This window comes from Salmo trutta, chromosome 35 (assembly GCF_901001165.1).
Source record: "Salmo trutta chromosome 35, fSalTru1.1, whole genome shotgun sequence".
Lineage (NCBI taxonomy): Eukaryota > Metazoa > Chordata > Actinopteri > Salmoniformes > Salmonidae > Salmo > Salmo trutta.
Window position 1 is genome coordinate 27,935,677 of NC_042991.1, and position 10,024 is coordinate 27,945,700.

The 10,024-nt window shown below is 43.6% G+C and overlaps 1 protein-coding gene across 2 annotated transcripts in view; it reads right to left on the minus strand.

Moving 5' to 3' along the window:
• LOC115174986 (probable E3 ubiquitin-protein ligase RNF144A-A) overlaps positions 1-9,717 on the minus strand; it is a 41,757-nt gene extending 32,040 nt beyond the window's left edge. The window contains exon 1 of one of the 2 annotated variants that reach the window (XM_029734080.1): positions 9,391-9,717. Coding sequence is in view for 1 of the 2 variants with exons in the window: in XM_029734079.1 (XP_029589939.1) it covers positions 5,391-5,404 (14 nt within the window). In the remaining variant the exon portion in view is untranslated. Of the gene's footprint in view, positions 1-5,390; positions 5,762-9,390 lie in introns of those variants that run through there. The other variant, XM_029734079.1, reaches the window with a different exon arrangement.
• Between the last annotated feature and the right edge of the window lie 307 nt (positions 9,718-10,024).

Below are 10,024 nucleotides of genomic sequence, written 5' to 3' on the forward strand. Positions count from 1 at the left end.
GACTCCATTGACTTATTGCTGAGTACAGACTAAGTGCACAATGTAAGCTACATAGATACAAATACCAAAGGCAATTCATGAGAGACCATTTGAATTATAAAAGGTGTTCTCATCTCTTCTCTTGAGTCTGTGGGCAAATTGACTTTGCGGATGCTCTTTTGCCTTTATTGAGACCAACCCAAGTACAGTCAAGTGAGATCTCTCCCCTTGTGAATCACTAAAACACTGCAGAGAGTGAGTCATTTCTCCTCAATCAAGAGAAAAGTTCAGCTAAAGTTCAAACCTTTTGTACAGTAATACAACACATCTCTAGTGGCTCTTACATAAATGGAACAGAAACCTCAGACAGTGGTATTTCACTTGATAAGGCCAATGGTGAGACGTCCAGCACCAAGAAAATAATAAAACTAGTTCAGGTTAATGAAACAGCAAACTTGAATAAATTATGTGATCAGGTAGTCAGTTAATAGTTCCTCTCTAGCTTGTACCTGGCTTCTGAGAGAGATAGAAAAATAGAGAGAGAGCAAGAAAGAGGAAAGATAGAGAGACATTGAAAGAGAGAGAGTCGTCAAAATAGAGAGAGAGCGAGATAAAAATAGTTATTTGGTCCCAAACAGAATACCTGACCACTGTGACTGACCCAAAATCAAGAAACGCTTAGACTATGTACATAGTACAGACTCAGTGAGCATAGCCTTGATATTGAGAGAGGCCACCATAATCTCTCAAGAGAAGACAGGCTATGTGCCCAATGCCCACAAAATGAGGTGGAAACTGAGCTGCACTTTTTAACTTCCTGCCAAATGTATGACCATATCATCCCTCAGATTACACAGATTGTCACGTCCTGACCAGTAAAGGGGTTATTTGTTATATTAGTTTGGTCAGAATGTGGCAGGGGGTATTTGTTTAGAGTGTTTCGGGGTTTGTTGGGCTATGTGTTTTGTAGAGGGGTGTTTGATTAGAGTGTTCCGGGGTTTAGGTTTATGTTAATATATTTCTATGTTATAGTCTAGTCTTTCTAGTTCTATGTTTAGTTTATTGATTTGGCCTTCAATTGAAGGCAGCTGTTCCTCGCTGCCTCTGATTGAAGGTCCTATGTATAGGGGTGTTTTGGTAATGGGAATTGTGGGTAGTTATTTCCTGTTTAGTGTATGTAGCACCTGACAGGACTGTTTAGTGTCGTTCGTTCGTTTTTGTATACGTTTCTCTTTTGTTTTTTTCCTTCTTTTATAATAAATAAGAAGATGAGTATACATTTTCCCGCTGCACCTTGGTCTACTTTGTACGACGACCGTTGCAGAACTACCCACCACAAACGGACCAAGCAGCGGAGTAAGGAGCTGGAGAGGAATTATGTGGACTACAGGGAATCGTGGACATGGGAGGAGATTCTGGACGGGGCTGGACCATGGCACCAGGCTGGTGAATACCGTTGCCCACCGGAGGAGATAGAGGCAGCCAAGGCGGGGCGGCGCCGGTATGAAGCTTTATACGTGTCGATTGGGAAGCACGAGAGGCACCCCCAATAAAAAAAATTGGGGGGGGGGGCACACGGGTAGTTTGGCTGGGCCAAGGGTGAGCCCTCAGCCAACTCCCCATGCTTATTATGGGGAGAGTATGAAGGAACTGTTTGCCAGAAGTTGTCAGGAGAGTACAGGATTTAGTCCAAATGATTTGGTTTTTGGACATACAGCGCGTGGCCCTCTGGCTGTGTTGCAGGACAGCTGCGGAACAGTAGAGCCACCACTAAATGTACTTGATTATGTCAATGGTTTTCGTAATAGACTGCCCTCTGCAAGTGAAATGGAAAAAGAGAAACTGGAAAGTGCACAAGTAAATATGAAGAATATTTATGACCGTCGGTCTGAACATTGACAATTTAGCTCTGGTGACCAGGTTTTAGCTCTGTTACCTATTGTAGGTTCTCCTTTTCAGGCTAATTTCACTGGTCCTTTTACGGTGGTGTGCAAAGTGTCTGAACAGAACTTTGGTTTGCATAATAAACCTGCAACATTCCAACACTTCATGAACTGTGTTGTCTCTGGTCTGGGTGGATGTGCATGCTGGCTTCCACCACCTTTAGGTTTTTTGGTCTGTTCTCACCATACAACATTTTTGTATTTATTATTTAGTTTAAATGTATTCCTTTTTACATTTAAGTAATGAGTGGTCTTCCCTTTTGTTGTGCCCCCTGGAGCTGCTTCTTCTTGTGTTTAGCTGATAGGAGTGGAACCCGGTGTGGTCGTCTGCTGCAATAGCCCATCCATGACAAGGACCGGCGAGTTATGCATTCCCAGATGCCATTCTGCACACCACTGTTGTAATGCACTGTTATTTGCCTGTTTGTGGCCCGCCTGTTAGTTTGCAGGTTTCTTGCCATTCTCCTTCAACCTTTCATCAACGAGCTGTTTTGGCCCACAGGACTGCCGCTGACTGGATGTTTTTTGTTTGTTGCACCATTCTCTGTAAACCGTAGACCTTGTCGTGCGTGAAAAGCCCAGGAGGCAGGCCGTTTCTGAGATACTGGAACCGCCGCACCTGGCACCGATGATCATACCACGTCAGTCGCTTAGGTCACTTGTTTTGCCCATTCTAACGTTCAATCGAACAGTAACTGAATGCCTCGATGCCTGCTTAATATAGCAAGCCACGGCCACGTGACTCACTACCTGTAGGAGCGAATAATTTTTGTGAACAGGGTGGTGTACCTAATAAACTGTTTCTCATGCCAATAAAGCCTTTTGAATTGAAAAAAGTATAGAGGGACAGACAGGGACAGAGAAACAAAAAGAGAATGCAAGGGAGATGGAGAGAGAAAGATGGAGTTAGAGAGAAAGAGACAGACGGCGAAAAAAGAGCGTGCGAGAGAGAGAGGTCTGCATTGATTACATCACCTGCCCTCCCTACACCAGGAACAGTGCTGCTCCATCTGCTCGGCCTTGGTACAATACACACTACTGCTGTACTGCATGCCAGGGAGAGGGGCAAATAGAGAGGGAGGAGAGAGCAAGCTGAAACATTAAATTGAGAACAATGCTAGAGGAAAAGAGAAAGGGAGTGGAGGGAAAAGGGAGAGGTACAGTTAAGAAACACAGTACAGTATGTGTTTGTAATACATGGACGTGAGCCAGTGAGTTAGTAGTGAGTGACAGGCTGGCCCCAGGGCGAGAGGAGAGGCAGTGTTATACGGGTCACGTCCCAAATGGCACCCTATTCCCTATTTAGTGCACTACAGTTGACCAATACCAATAGGTGTCTGGTCAAAAGTAGTACACTATATAAGGAATAGGGTGCCATTCGGGACATACAGGAAATGTGTTAAGTTCACAAGAGGAAATATGACTGTTCCTCCCTTTGTGCTCAGTGCTCAGCCTATATTTCTAAACAAACATGCTCTGCTCATCTAAAATGTATTCTCCTCCAGTACTGTTTACAATGAAGTGATAACATTAGAAAGGGATTCATTCCTATTCTATCCTTTCCAAGATTATAGCCCAGCCCCAAACATTGTCTGAATCCCAAATGGCACCCTATTCCCTATATAGTGCACTACATTTGACCAGAACCCTATTGCCAAAAGTTGTGCCCTAAATAGTGAATAGGATGCAATTTGGGATGCCACCATAGCCTTCTACTGAGTCCTGGACCCGGGAGCCAAGGAAAGGAAGTGACAGCAGCCTGAGGAAACCGCAGCATTTCCTGTTGTTGGCACAAGACACAACTGGCACCCTGCCTGCTGAATCCTAAAGGCCCCATTCACACAGGCAGGATATAGGCATGCTGAGGACTGAAGAAGGCTGAGTAAGTAAGCGAAGGAATGAGGGGGGGCATGCAATGGTTAGGCTACTTGGAGAGCTGAAAAACAAGTTCACTTCAATTCACAGTATTTAGAGATTGGAAGTGGGGATAGGGAAATGCCTTAATATAACCCTATACAGCATACCCCTTTCAGATATCAATAACAATGGTGTAGCATTAGTCTATATAGTAAACACAAACATATGCATGTACAGTATATACATGAATATGATCAATAGATACTTCATATACTACTGCCACATTAGTGATGAGCCTCTATCAGACGGAATGTCATTTCATGTGAATGACATGATCCACTTAGCTAGCTGGACACAAACACAAACACCAGATTAGATGAATGCTTGGTTGGGGATCAAGGGGGATTAGTAATCACCAGATTAGATGAATGCTTGGTTGGGGATCAAGGGGGATTAGTGATCACCAGATTAGATGAATGCTTGGTTGAGGATCAAGGGGGATTAGTAATCACCAGATTAGATGAATGCTTGGTTGGGGATCAAGGGGGATTAGTAATCACCAGATTAGATGAATGCTTGGTTGGGGATCAAGGGGGATTAGTAATCACCAGATTAGATGAATGCTTGGTTGGGGATCAAGGGGGATTAGCGATCACCAGATTAGATGAATGCTTGGTTGGGGATGAAGGGGGATTAGTGATCACTCACAATCCCCAACGATTTGTGTTTTCTGATATAATCTTTCATTTCTCAAAGTGCCTAATCAAATCTGAAGAGTATAGGCTATGTACTGTAGTGGTGTTGGTTATGGTGAAGCAAGCAGGTGAATCAAAGTCTTCCTGTCTGGCTACTGCTAGAGTTGGAAGAGGCCACACACCATGGAATGAAAATGTATATTTTAACTAAATCCCTTTTATGCCCATTGGATAATGAGGACACATAGTGCTTTATGGCCAAACAAAGGTTTTTAAACAATCTGACTATAAAGGGATGCAATGTTTTCACTACCTTTACATGGAGAATGGTTTAGTGCATTTCATCACTGAATGCAGATTGAACAGTGAGCTAAGCCTTTGCTATCAGTGCATATAAATATAGCCTACTGTCAGACAAAAGTTTGCAAGGTGCAAATGAGCTAACGCTGAACTTGACTTTAATCACAAATTCAACAGCTCGTGTGGGCTGGGTGGATTTCTCACTTTCCGCTGGATTTCTTCACAGTCAGTCACACAGACATCTTTAAGATGCTTAGAGGACTTTGCGAACACTAACCTTGTTTACTTGTAAAGTATGACACCATGGTTACATTCCAGATGGCACACTATTCCCTACATAGTGCACTACTTTTAACAAATACAAATACAAATTAGGGACTAAGCCCATCACATTCCACCTGCAGGCATGACATGTGACTGAAATGACTTCCAGTCTACCAGAGGACACAAGGTTCACTAACAGAACAGCAGAAAGAAAGCAGAACAGAACACAAATTAAATTTCTTAACATTTCCTGGATTACCACATTTTTCAGCATTCACCATCACCACACATACAATCAATGCTTCTGAACTGATCATACATTGATCAGACAGAAATCATTATGAAGACTTACCCTTGAAGTACCATCACAGCTATGGAGTTGACCCAGTCCTAGTTAGAACTGACACTTCTGATCTCAGATGCAGAATTCAGATAACTAACAGAGATAGGAGCTAGAGGAACCTGTTCTAATTTTAGCACCCAGAACCAAATAATGTTAATGTCACAAGAGATTAGTTCCTAAACCATTCATATGAATGTACCACATCAAAAGCTAACAGTGCTGTCCATCTAACCACACCAACCGTATGGCTTTCTACTGAATGAGCGGTCTCCTGCCAGGTCTGGGCTATTTATCTACAGGTCTGTCCTGAGAGGGCAGTGCACTGGGCAGAGAGAGCAGGTTGCTGCTGTCTGCAGACTGACAGACAGACCTCTCTGTGTGTGGCTGTGGCTAGCTTGGCCTGGGCAGAGTGTACTGTGCTGTGGGCAGGAAGACTGGGAGCCAGCTGCCTGGCAGGCACATAGTGTTCTGGATTCAGCACTGGAACCCTGGCCTGGCCTTCAGGTCCGTCTCACTACTCATGAAAGAAACATTCTTCAGCTCCGTTTACACTAATCTAGCTGCACCTTGCCCTCTCCTTCACTCTCAACCCAGAATGGTTCTCCATAGCTCTGGTTCAGGGCACTAGGAGCCTTCAGCACCAGCAAGCCGCACATAACGGCCTGGACCAGAGCTAGGTTCTGGACCTGTGTGGTGGTTGTTAGAGGGATTCAGAGAGAGGGGGCACACAGTAGTTGTATGTTCAAACCCAATGGGAGCTGTGGATAGGTAAGGTGAACATGAGGTAAAAATTGATCTGCTTGCTTTATAGGTATCATGGAGTTTTTTCAGACAATTCAGGATCAAATACTGTGCATCAAAGAGAGACATAATATATATTTTTAAACTGTTACAATATTTGGGTCATTACTGCTACTGAAGTAACAATCCTATATCAAAGACTTGGCTGGACAGCTGTACTTTCAGCTGTACCTTCAGTATGCCTTCAGTCAGACTAGGCAGGTGGGTCAAGAGGCTTTTCTGTGTCTGCAGACTACTAGGCCTGTCAAGCAGCTTCTAGGCCTGTCTGATCACAGTGGAGGCTAAAGTAGCCTTCTAACTCAGAAGCTCTGCTATGTGTGCCCACTGGGCCATACAAGGTAAGGGGCTGTGTTAGCTCACTGGCTGGTGGGACATGATGTAACGATATAATGACGAATCACGATGTGCGTCCTAAATGGCACCTTATTCCCTAAATAGTACACTATTTTAACTCAAACTTCCTAAGTGTTCAATTAAGTGTGGCTCACTCTGTTACCCACAATGAGGCTGATTTGTGGAATGTATCTTCTCCTCTTGTAAAGATCAACTGGTTGTGAGTGACTGGACTGGTAAGAATGACAAATATCTAATGACAAATACAACACCATAATCATCATGTTCTAGCCCAGGGCTCTCCAACCCTTCTCCCAGAGAGCTTCCATCCTGTAGGTTTTCACTCCAACCCAAATCTAATAATTAGCTGGTTGATAAGCTGAGTCAGGTTAGTTACAGCTGGGATTGGAGCGAAAACCTACAGGAAGTTAGCTCCCAAATGGCACCCTATTCACTATAGTGCAGTGCACTACTGTTGACTAGGGCCCATAGGGCTCTGTTCAAAAGTAGTACACTACTATGTAGGAAATAGAGTGATATTTGGGACACATACTTACTTTCCTTCAGACTGGTTCTCATCATATAAGGCCAGAACAAGCCAAAGCCCACGGCACTAAGCCTGTACATTTACAAAACATGAATCACCTCCTGCAGAGGGTTATACAAGCAATGCCCACTACTGTACGTCAGCAGAATGATTTGCTTGACATTATCCTACATAGGCTCATTAGGCTTGCCAATTCATATTCACAACAACATGAAAAAACCCTAACATGATATGATGATAAACAAAGAGTATTTAACAAAAAAAAGGGCAATCTAAAACATTGATTATTGAAGAAAACAAGGGTGTTGTTCAAGAACAGTATGACACATTTAAATAGGTGGGTTCACTGTGCTGCCGTGGAGGTGGTGTCCTATTAGTCCCCCCAAAAAGTATCCACTGCAGGGGTATTCAACCGGGGGTCAAGGTACTGCAGGGGTATTCAACCGGGGGTCAAGGTACTGCAGGGGTATTCAACCGGGGGTCAAGGTACTGCAAGGGTTCCACAACATTTTTAAGTGATCATTTATTTATTTGTTCAATGTTTTTATGAATATCGCCAGCAACAACGGAATAAACACATTTTGACAGGTGTATAAAATTGAGCACACAGCCATGCAATCTCCATAGACACATTGGCAGTAGAATGGCCTTACAGAAGAGCTCAGTGACTTTCAACGTGGCACTGTTATAGGATGCCAGCTTTCCAACAAGTCAGTTTGTCAAATTTCTGCTCTGCTAGAGCTGCCCTGGTCAACTGTAAGTGCTGTTACTGTGAAGTGGAAACATTTAGGAGCAACAACATCTCAGCCGTGAAATGGTAGGAACACAAGCTCACAGAACGGGACTGCCAAGTGCTGAAGCGCGTAAAAATCGTCTATCCTCAGTTGCAACACTCACTATCGAGTTTGAAACTGCCACTGGAAGCAACATCAGCACAAGAACTGTTTGTTGGGAGCTTCATGAAAAGAGTTTCCATGGCCGAGCAGCTGTACAGAAGCCTAAGATCACCATGTGCAATGCCAAGCATCGGCTGGAGTGGTGTAAAGCTCGCAGCCATTGGACTCTGGAGCAGTGGAATCATGCTCCACGATCTGGCAGTCCGACGGACAAATCTGGGTTTGGCTGCCAGGAGAACGCTACCTGCCCGAATGCATAGTGCCAACTGTAAAGTTTGGTGAAGGAGGAATAATGGTCTGGGGCTGTTTTTCATGGTTCGGGTTAGGCCTCTTAGTTCCAGTAAAGGGAAAGCTTAACGCTACAGCATACAATGACATTCTAGACGATTCTGTGCTTCCAACTTTGTGGCAACAGTTTGGGGAAGGCCCTTTCCTGTTTCAGCATGACAATGCCCACGTGCACAAAGCAAGGTCCATACATAAATCGTGTGTCGAGATCAGTGTGGAAGAACTTAACTGGCCTGCACAAAGCCTGCCCTCAACCCCATCGAACACCTTTGGGATGAATTGGAACGCTGACTGTGAGCCAGGCCTAATCACCCAACATCAGGGCCGACCTCACTAACGCTCTTGTGGCCGAATGGACGCATGTCTCCACAGTAATGTTCCAACATCTAGTGGAAAGCCTTCCCAGAACAGTGGAGGCTGTTATAGTAGCAAAGGGGGGACCAACTCCATATTAATGCCCATTATTTTGGAATGAGATGTTCGACGTGCAGGTGTCCACATACTTTTGTTCATTTAGTGTATCTTTCTAGCTACAAGGCTATGTTATAGTTTATACTTCCTCTTCCAATTATAATGTCAGGATGTCAAAATAATTAAAAACTATTTACCAAATCTATTTATTTTAAAATGTTGATTATTTCTGCTTGCCATTATCATTCACTTGATGATGAGAAAATAGTTAGCTAAGGTATGATGGGGTCCCTGGTCGCCGGTTTGCCTGGGACGGGTCCCTGGTCACCTGCTTGCCTGGGAGGGGTCTCTGTGCAAGGAAATACCCCTGATCTAGTGAATCGGATAAGAGCCATGCTAGGAATTGTTAAGTGTATGTGCAGCCTACCTCCACAGACATCACTGTAGTGTTGTTAAATGTCCTACATCACAAACCATTCCATGACAGCTATAGCCTACATCCCTTATGGGAATATAAGAATCCGTTACAAACATAAAAAAATACAAAAAGCAGACCACACACGCAAAACACAACACAACAAAATTGACATTCCGTTGACGCAAGCAGATCACAGACTGCCTCGATTTGTGTTGTTACATTGTAACAACACGTAACAGCTGCGTCCAAACAACATGCACAGCTAATCTGTAACATTTACATTGTAACAACATGATGTTATGTATCCAGGTTTACCTTGAATTCAGACTATTGCTTGTCAGTTTTCTTGAGGAAGAACAGGAGCCTTGTTTTCCATCCAGACTATCCTTTCAAACGACCTTTTTTAGTCGTTGCAGTTTGGTTCAAGTATTATTGACAACAGTCTTGCTGTCAGTGGACATCAACATTTATGTCTCTCTCTTCTTAAAAAAGTATTATAGACAGCTCTAGTAGTTGGTGCGCTTATCAAAATCAACTGTTCGGTGGAAAGATGTCATTTGTATGCGTTATAGAGCCGAAAAGCTCAGGAGGGGGAATTGCTGTATTCTGAGATCTGTGGCACCGCGAAGAGCCCTCTGTCGAGCACCAGGCGTCATGAACAGGGTTTTCCCTGATTATGAGGTAATCCCTTTCAGTGTTTGGGAAGGAAAAACACAAGCCTAAAACAATTAATGTAACAGTACTGCCACCTGCTGTTTGGATTGGGTCGTATTATGGAATAATGTTCATTTATAGGAGAAATCGGCCTATAATCTGTAAAACATTTTTTACCGGTAGGATATGCAAGACGATACAACAAGACTCACTGAATATTAGCAATCATTGATTAAACTGCTTCTTAATTGTAAAGAGTAAACGTGTTTTGGCCCTTAGCCTTCGCCAGGGTTGG